General features: G+C 45.3%; 1 protein-coding gene across 7 annotated transcripts in view; it reads left to right on the plus strand.

Moving 5' to 3' along the window:
- CEP43 (centrosomal protein 43) overlaps positions 1–17,232 on the plus strand; it is a 252,623-nt gene that overhangs the window by 190,455 nt on the left and 44,936 nt on the right. For 3 of the 7 annotated variants that reach the window (XM_085611361.1, XM_085611359.1, XM_085611356.1), the window contains 2 exons: positions 955–1,067; positions 2,862–2,930. In XM_085611361.1, coding sequence (XP_085467487.1) covers positions 955–1,067; positions 2,862–2,930 — 182 coding nt within the window. The remainder of the gene's footprint in view (positions 1–954; positions 1,068–2,861; positions 2,931–17,232) is intronic. The other 4 variants (XM_085611360.1, XM_085611362.1, XM_085611357.1 and 1 more) reach the window with 2 other exon arrangements.

Genomic DNA, 17,232 nt, shown 5'->3' on the forward strand with positions numbered 1-17,232 from the left:
GGCAGGGGTACTCAAGTCAAGTGCCAGCACTCTTCCTTGAGGTTTGAAGCTAAAACCTCCCAACAATTGGTCTTTCTCAAAATCTCATGGTTGATTTTGTATTTAACCCGATTATTTGTGCGGTTCCTCAGGTTTCAGATGTCTTCTAATCTAAGAAGAGGCTGAACATGCACATACAAAGGGCTGTCTGTCCACAATCTTAGTGTTCTAGTGATTCTTAATCAGGTTACCTTCTCAAACTTCAAATGGGACTTATTTCTCGAGGATATTTTAAACAAGCAACCTCTTGTAGTATCACCAAGCTAGGTTTCCAGAATAATTTCTTATAAATATTCTAATCTAGCAAATTAATCATCTCTTGAAATATCACCAAGCCGAAGAGTGAAGCCGAAGAGTAGCACCTTGACTTACTCTTCTTTGCAGTAGACTCCACTCTGTATAACATGGTGCTTTATAAGTGTGTATTGTGATCTTAATGTAAGCACTTTGAAAATACATTAGTCGACTGGCAGATTAATTATTTGCTAAAATTGCTGTAGTTCCAGCTTAAAATGTTTGATATTGAAAATCACTGTTTGCGTTATGCTTCCCACTTATTCAGAATGTAGACATACTGATGTTGTTACCTTTTTTCACGGCTGCTTTTATGATGTATTGTCTAATGAAAAGGACATCTGACAAACAAAGCAAGCACGAAACTAATCAGTTGACTGAAAGAGCTGGCAGGCAGATCACTCGGAAGAGGTGAGAAACTGGCTTGTGTGTCATGGATTTTTCTGCTGTGGCAAATTTTGAAGTGCCTTCTTCGAGTTCTTGTTTGACACTTTATCGCCAGCAGCCTCCTCTAGAAATGCCTCTGTAGCTCTCCATTCATGTAGAGGGCAGCATTAGAGCCTTTTCTTCAAGCCTCCAAACCCAGCTGCTGAGTATTAACTTTTCCATGTTTTTCTCCAGGAGAAAAGATTCCAGCAAGCCAACAGGAGGGTTTACAGATCTTACTGATGCGCCCCCTTTGAAAGGTGGACTGAGCTCTCTAACTGGTGCACCCTTGATGAAGCAACCTGACAGTAAGTAGGTGTTTCAAAACCAGTGCACAGTAACAGTGTTCACATATTAGCATTAGACTAATAAATACCCTGGCATTCCTTCCACATATCATCTGCTGGTTTTAATGTATCACAAGCATATGGTTTTGTTTGTTTTCACTTTGTCTAAGGGACACAACAGTGCTTCCAGCTAGATTGTGCAGGTCAAATAGTTGTAACTTGTTCTACAACTTGGAGAGCCTGGGACATGGACACTGGGTGGCATCTTTAATGCCCTACTTCTCCTTCCCCCCTGTCCCCCAAAAAATCAGGCTCTTGACAGTCTGGACAAGCGACCTGGTATCAAGGTCCGTTGGGTTGGTCTCACCGATTATTTGGGCTGCAGTTATTTGTTGATCCACTGTGACTATTTGAGGGTGGGGGGTCACCAATGACACCTACATCACTTACAGAGCCAAAAGACTGCAACTGTAAATCCCCCAACTTGCAGAAGTTGTTTTCCCACAGCTCAGCATTGTGAGCCACCTGCAACTATCCAGGTGGAGGAGCCGGCTGATTACACAGTCGTGGTCAGCCCATGGGCAGCTCTGAATGATGAGAACACTAAGGGACCGTTTACAATCAACTTTATTGGTCCTGAGAAAGCGCCAGGGATCGTTATGACCACAGAAGGGCGCAAAACATGTCGACCGAAGAGTTACTGAGGCACATTATTGCCTAGCCAGTAACAAACAACCTACGGATTTTTTAACCTGTCAGGGGAACCTACACATTAAAAAAGCCTTTTTCGGTATGCCAATGCCAGTTTTAGTCACTCACTCACTCACTCTCTCACGAACCCTCCTTCTTACTGAAAATCTCACACCCTCACTCATCATATGGCGTTACTAAAAGATCTTCGCCAAAGCGACCCTTCGGGGGACCCATAGGGCATTGCAGCGCCGGCCGGACGTGGAGCAACGCCCAATGATGAAGCATGACATCCCTTGGGATGTGTGAGGGCAACAAGAGACACGACCTGTGACTTTCTCTATCGTATGAGTTTTAGACCTGGTCTCCTCTCTCTCTCTTTCTGTGGACAACAAGAGTGTCCATATAGGAACAGTGACCCTTCGTTTGGTTCTAAAACTCAATGAGTGGTGCCTTAGAAAATATCTCTCACCAAATAATATCTTGTTTAATATTAAATAAGAGCAGGAGAGACTCAAACCCACTTTTGTGTATGATTGTAATCAGTTTGATCACGAATACTGAATTTAATATATTAACGTTGTGTTTATTAACATCTTTCAACATTATGCTTTGTAATGGATAAAAACTATACTTCTAGCTATTTATTTCATACAATTAAGTTATTCAGCATCTCTTTATTGTTAATGGTGCTTGAAGGTTGAATGTTTTACAAGAAGAATTCACTACCTGCACTTTAGAGCACCAGGCAAATTTCCCCAAAATAGCCACAATACATTAGCAAGAACAGATCTCTCTGCATTTTCTAGGTAACTTATCATTTCGTCATTTGTTAGTTATTGTTTTACCACCAGTTTAAAGGTGAGATAAATAGAACTATGAGTGTTTGTTTTTGAGGTGGTCGAAGGGGTAACTACAGGTTAGCTACACCATCAGGCCGAAGATCTATCCTAGTTAAATTAATCCATTATTTACCATCATCTCTCCATTAAATTGAGTCTGTATCCATACTTTTATCTTCAAACTGTTTCGGTCAGCCATATATTAATGTATACATGTTTTAAAGTACTTTGTAGTATGTTTTGTACCGTCATATTTTTGCCTGTTTTTTTTATTTTCTCACAGAAGCAAGCAAACACATATCTCCGAGGGACCTGCGAGCAATGACTGGTAAAGTTGGATCTCTAGAATTAGGCAAGTGCTTTGTCATGTGCAGAAGGAAAATATTTAAATATTCTGCCCATGGACATACACGTTTCATGGATTCTCCCAAAAATATAAGAGTTTCAAAATGGTAGCCTGTACAGTTAAGTATAATAAATGTAATTTTACTGTAAAATATGTGGGTGCTTGTAAGAAAGGGCCTCTTTTTGTATGATCACCCCTGTCCTACGCTTTGGACATATGCAGCTGGTTTTTAGACACTGAGATGCATTGGGCTGCAGTTCATATGGTATAACCCTCAAAGTATATGTACACTTGGCTAATACCCAATTGATTTATTTAACTTACCACTAAGTCCCTCTTATATGATACAAGAGGTACCCAGGTCTTGTAAGTCAAATGTCACTAGTGAACTGCAACACTCAATTGTGCCACCACTGCAGAGACTAGGTACAAATGTGACTAGGAATGCCATTGCAGTCTAGTTGAGCAGCTTTAAAACTGCCATCTGAACATGGCAAAATCAACCCTTTTGGCACGTCACCCCTAGGGAAGGCCTGGTTACACCTACCAATCAGGGTGCTTAATATTTTTTAAAAAGGCATGTTCCTTTTGTGTTTAACATTCCCCGACAGTAAAAACATGAAATTTCCTTTTTCACTGTAGCTCGTCTGGTAGCCATGGAGTTTCACTAGCCACGTGCCAACTTCCATTTGGTAACACCAAAGATATCACTCCAAGGCATCAAAGTAGTTGACTCATTGCTGAGATCGAATTTAAGTTAACTTTTAATATAAATGTCACCCTAGTCAATATGTGAAGCTCTCCCATGAACAGAAACAAAGATCATTGCTGGTGGGAGAAGGTGTGACCTACTCCAACAGGATGGCTATTCTGGGGTGGTCATAGATGGCCCAGCGTCAAAGAGGCTACCGCCTCAGTGAAGTAAATGCCAATCACAACTTTGACTGCCCAATCCTTTGTGTAGTCAGACAGGCGGACCTCTCCGCCAGAGGGGAAACCCTGTGGTAGAGCTGGTTTTCAAGGAGGAATGTCTCATTGTGCTGGGTGCACCTTAGGGGTGTGCTAGATTTCCACACAGGATTCTGGGTGAGAAGGTCACTCTAGGATGTTTTCATATGACATGTTGATAGAGTGCGGGTCACCAGCTCAGGTTAAACACACACACCTCTAAATACTCACCTGGGCCCAGACCATTCACACAAATGAGCTAGCAAACCCCACTGATATCAATTTTTTGAGTTTTCCCTGTAATTTAATTTAATTTCACCTTTACCAAGCCTTACCAATTTGATCTCCTTAAGAATTCCTTACTCAATGAATCGGGTTGCTGAGATAGTTTAAGGTAGAAATGACATTTAACTTTGAGTCAGAATCAACTACAGCTCAAACACATTTCTTCCAAGAGGCAGATTAAAGTCAAATAAAATCAATGTAGATGATACCTGGAAAAAGGAAAAGAGAGAGAGCAGGTACAATGACTGTTTTCGCAGTATTATATTTACCTAAGGTGATAGATGAACCCAACTCTTTGAAGATAGGCCAGATAGAATCTGCCAGGACAGGATGCACACAGAGGATTGGACAGATTCAGATCTGGAAAGGTGACCTCTTCTAAGTGGAACGTCCGCGTTGCACCCCTCTCTGATACTACTCTCCTCGGGTGTCCCTCTTTCGAAATCCCCTTCTAGATGATTAGATTAGCGATCAGTATCTCAGTTTCTTGAGCAGAGTTTCTGGCAGCAGCAGGGTCTGAGACAGCGTCTCGGACAGAGTCTGTAGCAGCATACGCGTTGGGTCGGTGACGATTCGAAATTACGGATCTGACAAGTCTGACAAAGTCTCTTGCTAACTTACCTCAATTATACTATTCTGTATTCGTGTACCACCCACCAAAAGTGCAATTTTCATGTTTTCCCCTATTCTGATTGGTCGGGCGAGGAGGTGAGTTCATCACACCATATTAAAAGTAATAATTTTACTGTGGACTACTTTTCCGCCCCTTAATTTACTTTCCCATAGCTTTATTCCCATCCGCATTTCACATTATGATCATTACAAGTTATACATTTTATTCAAAATTGTTGCTTTCATCCGGGTCAGGGGTTTATTTTCCCAGGCGTCCTCACCTAATGTGGCCTTGGCTGTGATTCAAGTGTGTCATCCGAGTTTACGGCAAGTTTCTATGCGCATGCTCGCGGATCATGAGTGGTAGGGATTTCAGTCACCCTCTGAGGCCCAAACATGAACTAATAATAAAGTCAGAAAAAGACACATTAGAATGTGACAATAAATGATTTCACTGTATACCACTTATCTCTACTCTATCCCCGCTTGCTTATTTTAATCTTTTGCATTAGTGTTAAATAGAACTTACAAGGTTTAGTTCAAGCAGTAGCATATGCGTTAACATGTGAGTTTCAAGCGGCCATTTTTAAAGCTATTGCGCAGCTGCAAAGTTTTCCCACCAAGCGACAGAATACGTCATACTGCGTAGATGCAGTAGACGCATGCGCAATAGAAATCCTGCGTTTTTGGCGGCCATTTTAGGACACTCGGGTTACTTGTTAGTAATACACATAGGAAAGCTTCCCCAATTACGGTATGTTGTTTATAATGCAATATTAGTATTTACAAACATGTTGGTTACGTGGTTACATGTTATTTGAGAGGATTGCATACAAGCAAGTTTCTTTAAATACGAAACATTGCTCCATCAATGCCCTCTCTGATGGCATTTAATGCCATCACTAATTTCTACTAAATCAGATGCCAACTTTAGCACATCTCAATTTCTTCTTCAACCCTTTCATCCTTTTCTTTCTTCCCCTTACACTGTAATCCTCTCATTCTTTGGTAAAAGTCTCCTTTTAATTCTTCTAGTTGTATTTCTTCACATTTTCTTTCCTAACCTCTTTCATTCAATTCATATTTCTTTCCCCCTTTGCAGCATTTATGCCAAAACAATATTGCTAATACTTATAGTGGTATTCCCGTTATGGGCATTATTATATGACCAAGAATACCATTAAATATGTTAGAAAACCAACTACCTAAACTAGAAATGCTATTTGTCAACTTATTCCAAACATTTTCAACTTCCAGTGGTTTCAATTCTTCTAATTTCGTAATATTTTTAATGTAGTTCCCAATGTCAACACTTTTATCTGGAATATACGTGCAACAATGTTGCGCTTTCAATAATTTACAGACTCCACCCTTTTTTACCAATAGTATGTCAAGTGCAAGTCGATTTTGCATAACCATAGGTCTGACCACAACTAATTCAGTGTTGATCATTAAGAATCCTCCAGCAGTGTCAGTAGATAACCGATCTACTACTGTAGATAATTGACAAATCTTCCATGAATTTAGAAGAACTCCCACTGAAGGTATCAATGCTCCAAAAATGTGACCTACTATTTCGGAAAAACTATCTCTTTTTACATGCGTTAGTTCATTATTGCCTTCATTGCTTCCAGTGATTCTCTTTACATGATTAACTTTAGGGAATACTATTTCAAAGTAGCAACTCCCATACCAGTGGTCAGGCAGCCTAAGATAGGCTTTATTGCCACATACATAATAGATTCCAGGAAATACTGGATCCGTTCCTCCTTTTAGTCCCCATCCCCCAATTACTAAGAAATTATGTTCACATTCACTGGAACCAATAAACACATTTTTATACTCGGTCTTTAACCTATGAAGACAGATTTTTCCCTTCTTTTCAAAATCCAAGGACATTGCAGCATGAGTCTTGCCATTTGCATAATGCTCTTCCTCCTCAGCCCATTTAGGTATCTGAGGTTTAGGTTCAGCAGCTCTCCTTTGAAAATCCTGTCTCCTTGTCTCAAATAAATTCAAAAGTATTTTCTCTTCTTCATGCAATTTACAAGTTAAATTGTGCTTGTGTGCTTCAGCTATATCTATTGCTTTCATTGTTAGAAAATATTCACCCATAAATTGTGAGTCTCACGTACTAAGGACAGGGTTCATGCTTTTTCGCATGGGAACCTCAGAAAAGATCACGTCAACATTAAGAATAATAATACTGAAATTTCCCTGTTCTATAGAATAAACTTGCTAAAACGCTACACGAATTACCATATGTCAATGGTAAATGATGATATGTTACTCCTTTTGCTACAGATGCGGCTTCACTTCTTCATCAATTGGTTTTGCATTTATGCTTTCATCATCTTCTCCAATTATTTCGAAATTTTCGAAATCTTCAAGAATAACATATGTCCATTCGGGACCCTTGAATTTATTATTTGGTATTTTCAATCTTGGACTTCTTCGTTTTGGTACTTCAGTTGACAGTCCAGATTGACTGGATACTTCGTCTACTTGTTCTGTTTCTGCTGATATGGGTTTAAACCGGCACTTCACTTTTTTGACAACACTAGGCCAATTATCGCCTCTCCTGATTCTTTTAGCTTGCACTGCGCTTTCACTTTCTCATGAGTGTTCTTTTATTTTCACTAAGTTGTGGCACAACTTGATTATTTTCATTTTCCGAATCCCTCTCTACCTGACCTTGTCCAGGGCTTTTTATTTTGATGTCTCCTGCCTGGATGCGTTCTTCTTCCCTAATCTGACGCTGTTCAGGTTCAGTTTTGATTTGCCTTTTTTCTTTCACCTCAACTTGTTTGACTTTTCCTGTCTGGTCCTGCTCAGGTCTTTCTGTTTCTTTATTTTCTTCTGCATGAACGTGTTCTCTAAGACCTGTCTGTCCCTCCTCAGAATCTAGAGCTGTGACTTAGACTTCGTCTGTCTGAGTTAATTGCTCCTTCCTTATCTGGTCCTCCTCAGGTTCCCTAACAATTGTGTTTTCACTTACCTGAGTGCGTTCTTCTGTTCCTACCTGGTCCTCACTCTTTTCTTGACTAGCTAATCTAGTTTGGCTCCTTGTTCTTACAATTTCTTCAGGTATCTCAACTATTGGGATCCAATCATCTTGACTGGTGCTCGGTTGTTCCTGTTCAGCTACTTCAGAATGTATTATTCGTGATCCTTCAGCTGTACAACCTTCAGCCCCTTCACCTGCTTGAGTCTGTTGAGGTTCTTCTTCGTCTGGTGCTGGTACTCTTTTAGTATGGCTTGCATGAATCCAATTAGGCAAACCTGCACGTTACTGCTGTTGTTGGAACCAATATAACCTGATGTGGTTTTTCCCACCTTGGTGCTAGGCACGATTCTCGAGTATGATTCTTCTCTACAACCCAGTCACCGGGACTCAGATCATGCGCCTGGTTCGGCTGCCTGGGGACTGTGTATTCTCCAACCTGGTGAGATATAGAACGCACTTGGTCAGCCAACTCTTTGCAATACTCCAGTACCAAATCATCAGTTATATTTAACAGCTTGTGTCCGGGTATACATGCTTGCCTCATTGTTCTTCCCATGATTATTTCATGTGGACTCAATCCGGTATTCTTGTCTGGAATACTTCTAAGTCCCATTAGAACAAGAGGTAAAGCATCAGGCCAATCCAGTAAAGAGGATGCACACACCTTTCTCAGCCTTGACTTAATTGTACCATTCAATTGTTCTACCACTCCAGCTGGCTCTGGGCGGTATGCACAGTGCAGCTTTTGTTAAATTTTGAATGCTTCGCAAATTAATCAAATTATTTCATTATTAAAATGAGACCCTCGGTCTGATTCAATAGTTACTGGAAAACCAAAACGCGGTATAAACTCTCTTAATAAGAGTTTGGCCGCTGTCATTTCTTCTGGTGTGGTATGCCTCCATCCACTTTGAAAATAGACAAACGATGACAAGTTCATATTTTAATCCTCGACAAATAGGCAACTGAATGAAATCAATTTGAAGTCTTATAAAGGGACCTTCAGCTTTTCCATTTTCCCCTGTATAGACTATTGTTCTCATGCCGGGATTCATTTGTTGACATGTCAAGCATTTTTTACAAAGACTCTCTGCAATGTTCCTGAACCTTGGGTTAAACCAGTCTCGTCTGAAGAGTCTAATCATTGCATCTCTGCCTATGTAGGTGTCTCCATGATACATCCTAGCCATGGGTGCAAGCATACAATCTGGCAATACAGGTCTGTCATCTAAGTAAACCCATACACCATCTTCTGCCCTTCTCTGACACAATTTTCTCCGACTCTTCTCTTTCTTTTATCACTGCTTCATCTTGGAGTTCTCTTATTTCTCTCCATGTTTGTAATCCAGACACCAGCATAAGTTGGCAGCTGATTCCACAATTTTCAACTTTCCTGTTCACTGCCATTTGAAATCTTGCGCAGTGTTGGGCAACCTGGTCAGCGTATCGATTACCTGCAGTCACACGGTCATTTCCTGACTTGTGAGCGGCACACTTGACCACGGCCACTTCTTTTGGTAATTGTATTGCTTCAAGCAACTCTTTTATAAAATTTCCGTTTTTAATGGGAGACCCTGAAGAAGTCGGGAAGTCTTGCTGCATCTAGAGCTGGCCAAAATCATGCACAACCCCGTAACCATACTGACTATTAGTGTAAATGGTTACTCTCCTATTTCTCCCATTTTTGCAAGCTTTGATTAAAGCTATCAATTCGGCTACTTGTGCCGACTTGACCCCTGGTAAATAGGATGCTTCGATTATTCCAGCCAATGTACATACAGCATAAGCAGCACTCAACCCTCCCTCCTCATGGCGCATACATGAGCCATCTACAAAAAACTTGTGCTCCGCATTTCTCAAAGGCTCATCCTGTATGTCTGGTCGGGGTTTGGTACGGAGTTCTGTTACATCAAGACATTTGTGTTCAACTTCATCTTTCACTTCCTCATTGTATGGGTTTGGCAACAAGGTAGCTGGGTTAAGAATGGTACATCTAATTATTGTCACATTTTATGCTCCCAATATCATTATTTCATATTTGGTTAATCTGCTCGGAGTGAGATTCTGAGTTCGAGTTCTTGTTGGCAGAATTTCAACTGCATGAGGGACGTATACCTTAACAGGATGTCCCATTACAATTGACTCAATTTGTTCTATACTTACACACGTTGCAGCCACAGCTTTTAGGCATCCTGGCAATGCAGATGCTACAGAATCTAAAGTAGCAGAAAAGTATGCCACTGGACGTCGCATTAGACCATGTCTCTGTGTTAAAACTGAGAGAGCACAATGATCTCTCTCACAACAGAACAATGCGAATTCTTTCGAATAATCTGACATGCCTAGAGCAGGTGCTTCACATAGACAATTTCGCAATTTTACAAAAGATTTCATGCTCAGATCATCCTACTCTACTGGGTCTTTTGCGTGTTTCTTTGTCATTTGTATCAAGGGTTTTGCCAGTAGAGAAAACTCTACAATCCATTGCCTGCAATATCCCACAACACCAAGAAACATTCTTATTTCTTTTTGTGACTGTGGTAGCTTCACTTGCTTTATTATTTTTGTTCTCTCAGTGGTCACTCTTCTTAATCCTGGTTCTATTTGGTGTCCTAAATATTTTACTTCGTTTCTGCAGGATTGCAATTTTTCAGGGGACACTTTATGTCCACCTTTTACTAAAAGGTTTAATAGAGCAATGGAATCAGTTACACAATCACTCCTTGCTTTAGACGCGACCAATAGGTCATCAATATACTGCACCAGGAATGATTCCCGAGGCAGCACCAATGTCTCAAGGCATTTTTTCAAAATTTGGTTAAGAATTGAAGGACTTGGAGGAGCCAAGATGGCGACCGGAGCAGTCGCTTGAGTGCCCGGCTCCGTCGGCCCTTGGCCTCGGACTATCATCCTGATTCCTATCCTTGCCGATTTTCGAGGTGCAACACGTGCGACGACGCGCTGACTGCGCCGCCGCTTTCCCGAAGTCTTAGCCCGCCCGGATGCCGGAGTTCTTGGTGCCTTTGTTCCCCGCACTGGACCCCTGCTCTACTGTGGCCTCGGCCGGCCCCCTGGAAGCGTCGCAGTCACCGGACCCGCTGGTGCAAATCTGAGCCCCGAGGTCCCGATCCCGCCTCACGCCACGGACGGTCGCCGGAGGAGCCGGGGGAGAGACGCCCGGACACCTCCTGCACCCTGCACCTGACGGGCTGGAGCTAGAGGGTAAGCCCCGGCGTGACGGGTCTCCTACCCCGCTCTGTGGACCACGCTGTGGAAGGCTGCAGACCCCCTTCTTCTATAGTCTAGTCGGCTGCAAGAGAGCCCGAGGGAGGGGAAGCGACTGTTGGCTTTCACCTGTTGCGGCGCAGACCTGTTGGGAATTGCCTCCTTGTCACGATCCCCCCCCTGGCCACGGTACCGTTCAGCGGTAAAACATGGCGCTGATTGCCTGCTCGCTGCTGGGGGGTGATGCTCCGGTCTCGCCCGCTGCCCGCTTCGCCCTCCCTCTACCAGACTCCAGCTCCCCAGTGCCGTCCCGGATTGCTGCCGCTGTGGGGGCGCAGCTTCTGCTGACATACGGCTCCGTTCTGGCTGCCCTGCGGGACTTTCGTCTGCAATTGTGTGTCGGCTTGCAAACGCTGAGTGAGCGGTTCGACTCTACACTGTCTGCTGCGGGTCGTGAGCGCCCCGTTTGTGATCAACAAGACGTGAGTCTGCCAGTGCTGTGGTCCTCCTGCGGGGAAGTAACGACTGGGTGTAGCGGTGCTCCACTGGTGTCTGCGTTTGGCTTTCCCGGCGCTCAGGATCAATCGCTCTCCTGCTCAATGGCGGATACTTTGTTTCCCCGGTCATTGCTGCCTGCTTTGTTGTTGCCTGCCTCACCGTGCCCGCAGGACCTTCCAGCTGAACTACACCTGACGACCTCGAGGAACCGTTCACGGTGGCCTACGGCTCCTTTTATGTGGAACTCATGTACTTTACAAGCCAGGTCTGGATTTTATATGGTGTGCAAGGGGACCTCAATAGATGATCGGCGGCCATTTTGTGACTCTACTTCTCCATCTTCTTCCAAGCGGCCATATTGTCTTTGTCTGTTCGGGATGCGGGGCATTCACGAGGGGGCGGGTCTAATCGTAAGCCCGCGATCGGGCCAGGGCTAGATTACTTTCTATCATCATAGTTTCACGGACGGGCTGGACTGGGACTGGAATTGTTTGCATATGTTGTGCGCACTCGTCGCGATCTGTCTGCCTTCATTTCCTTGTTGTTACATGCTATCTTCACACGACCGCCTTTGGGTGTAGTGGGGTTTCAGTGTGTGGAGGCTTGGTTGGCCGGTGGTGTCGGGCGCTCCGAGGATACGTGGGCTCCTCCCCGCCTCCTTTCTTCTTTCTTCTCTTAGTTTCTTTACTCTATTCCTACTTTCTCTCTCGTCTATATTTCGGGTTCATTGGGCGACAGGCACTATGCTGGGGGGGGGGGCAGGCCATAGCCTCCGCATTGGTGTAGGGTGGGGGGGTAATTTACTGTTTCTTTTTAGTTCTATGGGCCTCTTTCTTTCATGTCTCTGCGCTATACTTGTTTCGATTCGGGGTCCGGGTGTGGGGTGGATTGAGTGGGGGCGGCTTTTAGGGGGTGCGTATTTACTACTGTGATGATCCTGTTATCTAACTGCATCGCCTTACTGTATGAGATTTTCTATGGCTGTTTTAATGATGCTGCTGCTCTCCAGTGTATGAAGCCGACTCGCGGACTCGAATCTTCTTGTTTCTATCCTTTACTGATTTCTTTCTCGATAAAATTTTTTTTGAAAACCTTAAAATTAACCTTCACTTCTCCTTCCCCTGGTGTCAAGGATCCCTCCAGTGTATGAATCCTGAATCATTGCTAATCTTGACCTTGACGCACAGGGGATGTACTGTTTGTCTCTGTGCTCAACCGTATTGTGGCCGGCCTGATGGTTGTAGGCCCGTATTTGTTCTTTTACTATGCACAAATAAAGGTTTTTAAAAAAAAAAAAAAAAAAAGAATTGAAGGACTTTCTGTGTACCCTTGAGGATCACGATTCCAAACATAGATATGATCCTCAAATTTAAAGGAAAATAAAAACTGGCTATCAGGATGTAGTGGGATGGAGAAAAACGCATGGCATAAATCAATTACAGTAAACCATCTTGTATTCCATGGTATTTGGTACGAAATGACTGCAGGGTTTGGTACTATAGGGCAACATGGCAAAACAATCTTGTTTATTTTTCTTAAATCTTGAACTACCCTATATTTTCCGCTTAGTTTCTTAATGCCAATTATAGGTGAATTACAGGGACTACTCATGATTTCCTTTAAGATGCCCTGTTCGACCATTCAATCAATTTCTGCTGCAACACCTACCTTTACTTCAGGACTCATCTTGTATGGTCTACGTCTGTCATTAACCCTACTTCTTTTCCTGTAAAATCCCATACTTCAGGATTCACTGTTGTTTTGACTTCATCGGGTAAGTCGTCTTTGGTCATCACTGAATATAATTCATCTACCCCTGTTCCTTCTTTGGCTAATATGATTTTATATATTCCATCTTCATCAGGGGTCTGAATAGCAACACCGTCCGGTGTGCAAAATATGGTGCAATTCATTTTACACAACAAGTCCCTTCCAATAAATTCACAGGACTAGAATTGCACACTACGAACTTGTGCTTTTCTTTAAAATTTCCAATGCACACTTCCATTGGCTTTGTAATAGGGGTCCTAATTTGTTTATTAGAAACCCACTACTTGGATCACTTCTCCCCAGAGGGGTAGGTTTGGGATGTCTGCTGTTCTCACAGTAGAATGGGTAGCACCAGTGTCCAACAAAAAGGTAATGTCATTTCCTTCTACATTTCCATCAATGTACGGATCTGACTGATCTACCGTTAAGGATGCGCCAAGTACGCACTCCTCTCCCTCCCCTCTCAGGCACTGTCATTGATCTTGATCTCCAAAATATGTATGCTGCAAAAGAAACTGCGATGTTACATAGTTTTTCTTACCATTTCCTTCTTGGAATCCTGTGTCCGCACTGTACTTGGCTTGACTCACAAAATTTTGCAAAGGGGCAGGTTGCAATTGACTCTGTAGGTTTACAACCTGCTGGGGTTGATTCATTAGCACCTCATTCTGCGTCTGTGTATTTAAATTTGGATTTGTGCCATTATTATGTTGTATGCTTTTACACTCGTTCTTCCAATGCCCCAATTTTCCGCACCCATGACAGGGGAACCTTTTCTTGGCCTCTTCTCTACTAAACCGCCCTATCTGTTTACCCCCATTATTTTCTCCCTGCCCTTGCCCCCTTCCTGTACCTCCTGCCTGATTTTGTAACTGGAGTTCTTGCTGTTCTGCTAATTTTACTTGAGCCCACATCACTTTTTCTTCTAAATTCTTTTGTCTATTGTCAATTTAATCTCCACAATATTTTGCATATTTTAAAATCTCGTCTATTGGATTTGCTTGCCAGCACAAATTATGCGGCTTAATCATTTCAGATATTCCTTTTGGTAACCCTGACACAAACCGAAACACAAAATGCGTCATGTCCTTATCCCCAATACTCTCAAATCTACTATACTGTTTGAATACCTGTAGGAGGGACTCCTAATATGCATGTACATTCTCCTCTTTTTCCTGGGTCGTTCTATCTATTTTTATCCAATCTGTTTCCTATGGGGGAATTTTACCTTTTAAGAAAGTTATTACTTGGTTCTGTAGTAGGGGATCTCTGTGTATAGTCATAATCTAGTGAATAGTCCCGGCCATGTGCGTGGACCCCGGAGCAATAAAAAATAATCTCTAAAGGTGACAAATCATGCAGACCTGCATACACCTTTAAGAGAGAATTTAATTTAAAGACAGATAATGCAGCCTATACCCACAGGCTACACTGTCCAGTACTTCAACTAGAATTCCACCAACATCCACAAACAGCACTGCCTGTCCAGCTTTTCTCCACATAGGAAAAAACCCTGCCTCTACCAGCAAAATCCTCTGGAATGATAGAGAGGAAGGAGTGGACAGACAAGCCCCATAGGCTGCCATTATGTGGCTTAGAACAGGATACTGTGCCTTTAAGAAAACTTTCCAGATTTCCAGAACTTTCCCCAGTATCCCTGAATGCTCAGCAGGTCCCATTTACTTTCAGTTCTTTTTTCCGGCTCCTGCTAGCAGGACCCTGGAGCATTGAGCTCTCCCCTTTTCAAGGGTTTATTGTAGTTTTTGTCAATTTTTGTCACTTTTTCAAGTGCTTAGTGGCTGGTACTGTCAACATGCCTGGCTTGTTCGACAAGTGCCCGGAGTGTGGTAGAAAAAAGGCTAAAACAGATCCACACGAGGTGTGTATAGGTTGCCTTCCCCAGTCCCACGTGCCTGAAGACTGTGAAATCTGCCACTCGTTCTCAGCCAGGACCCTGAGGGACAGAATGAAGATCAGGCTTCAAGTCCTGGAGGAGAGAAGGCTGAAGGCACCAGGTGGGTCTGAAGGGGCTGATTTGGCCCATACTGAGGCCTCTGGGGGGGCTCCCCAGGGGCAGGAAGACCAGTAAGCGTCCCCACTCCCCGTCGACGTCTAGGGCGTCGACGGCGGCGTCGAGGGGGATGACTACCATCTGTTCGCAGTCTCCCCAGGGCTCTGGGGAGAAGCGGCGTCGACGGTCGACGTCGAGGGACCTGAACAGGCCGCCGTCGACTACATCGGCATCTTCTGCGACGACGCCGTCGACGTCGCCGTCCAGCAGTCGGCGTCGAGATCGGACCCAGCGTCGGCGCTCGCTGTCGAGGGGAGATCGCCGCTCGCCGTCGGTGAAGAGGAGACGGTCGACGTCGCCGTTGAAGAGAGGTTCGACGTCGAGACGATCGACGTCAAGAAGATCGCCGTCGAGGCGCAGATCGCCGTCGAGGCGAAGGTCGCCGTCGAGGCGAAGATCGACGTCGAGGCGAAGATCGACGTCGAGGAAGAGAGAGTCATCGGGATCGGTGTACTCTGTGGTGTATACGCCTCCTCGGATGCCTACGCCACCGCCTCCTCCGACTCCGCCTCCACCACCACCGCCAACACCACTGCCACCTCCACCGCCGCCTCCGCCTCCGCATCCGCAGCCAGCACCACTGCCTCCGCCGCCCCCACCTCGGTCGTTACCACGCACTCCGTTGGGGCCGCCGGCGGTTCCTCCGCGGTCGGTTTCCCTTCCGAGGTACCCGACTCCGCTGCAGGGGACTCCGAAGCCGCGACGTCCGCGGTCGCCGGGACCGGCTAGACCAGCGGGCAGACCGAAGCCGAAGAGGTCGCACTCCCGCTCTCTCAGGAGGAGAAGATCACGGAGCCATGGACGGTCTTCGTCGGACTCAGGACGACGCCGTAGGAGGCACAGGTCCAGGTCGCACACGCGGTCCTCGACCAGAGATTTTTCCCCGACGCTGTCGGACTCGCCGGGGACTAGGGTGTCTCCGGTGGACGATTTGGTCTCTTTCCAAAAGGTGCTGTTGAGAGGGGCAGCAAAGTTGGGTATCACGGTGACGGTTCCAACACCCACGACGTCCGTGATATTCGAGACACTTCATAAGAAACATCTGTCTCGCCCTCTACTGCCTCTTGTGCCAGGACTGGTGGAGCCCGCGTTGGAGCTGTTCCTCACTCCCGCGGTGACGAAAGCCGCCCCCTCCAGGCTCATGAAAAAGTATAGGGCCCCGGAGTCAGACCCTACCTTTTTGAGGGTGGACCCGAAGCCGGATTCGGTCATCGTGACGGCGGCGAGGAAACAACATGCGACCGCTCCTTCATCGATGGTCCCGCCTGACAAAGAAAGCCGCTGGCTGGATTCTGCGGGCAGGAAGGTGTGTGGGACCGCCGCCACCACCATGAAGGCGGCGAGTGCAGGGGCTTTGTTGGGGCGTTACGACCTGGCCCTGTAGGAGTCCCTGCAGCAGTATGCGGACCTGCTGCCCCGGGACAGGAAGGAGGACTTCTTGAAAACAGTGCGTGAGGGCATGCTGGTTTCGAATCAGGTGATCGGCGCGGCGGCGGATGTCTCCTTGTTGGCCGCCCACGCCTACTGTCATGGCGTCCACCAGAGGCGGCATTCGTGGCTGCGCCTGACGTCCCTCAAACCAGAGGCGCAGCACAGAGTGGCCAACCTGCCCTTCTCGGGGGAAACCCTGTTAGGAAAACATGCGGATGATGAGATGGCCCGCATGAAGGCGGAGGCGGACACCCTGACGGCCGTCGGGTTGGAGAAGGCCGAGAAGAAGAAGCTCCCGTTCCAGAGGCGGTTCGGGTCTATGGGCAGAGGGCGTGGGCAGGGTTCGGGACAGCAGCAGCACCAACAGCAGCAGTTCCGGAAGCCCTTCCAGAAACGCCAGAGGGGTAGAGGAGGCCAGCAGGCGGCTACCACTACCAAGGGCCCGGCCGGGTCTCGGCCCT

This window comes from Triturus cristatus, chromosome 6 (assembly GCF_964204655.1).
Source record: "Triturus cristatus chromosome 6, aTriCri1.1, whole genome shotgun sequence".
Classification (NCBI taxonomy): Eukaryota; Metazoa; Chordata; class Amphibia; order Caudata; family Salamandridae; genus Triturus; species Triturus cristatus.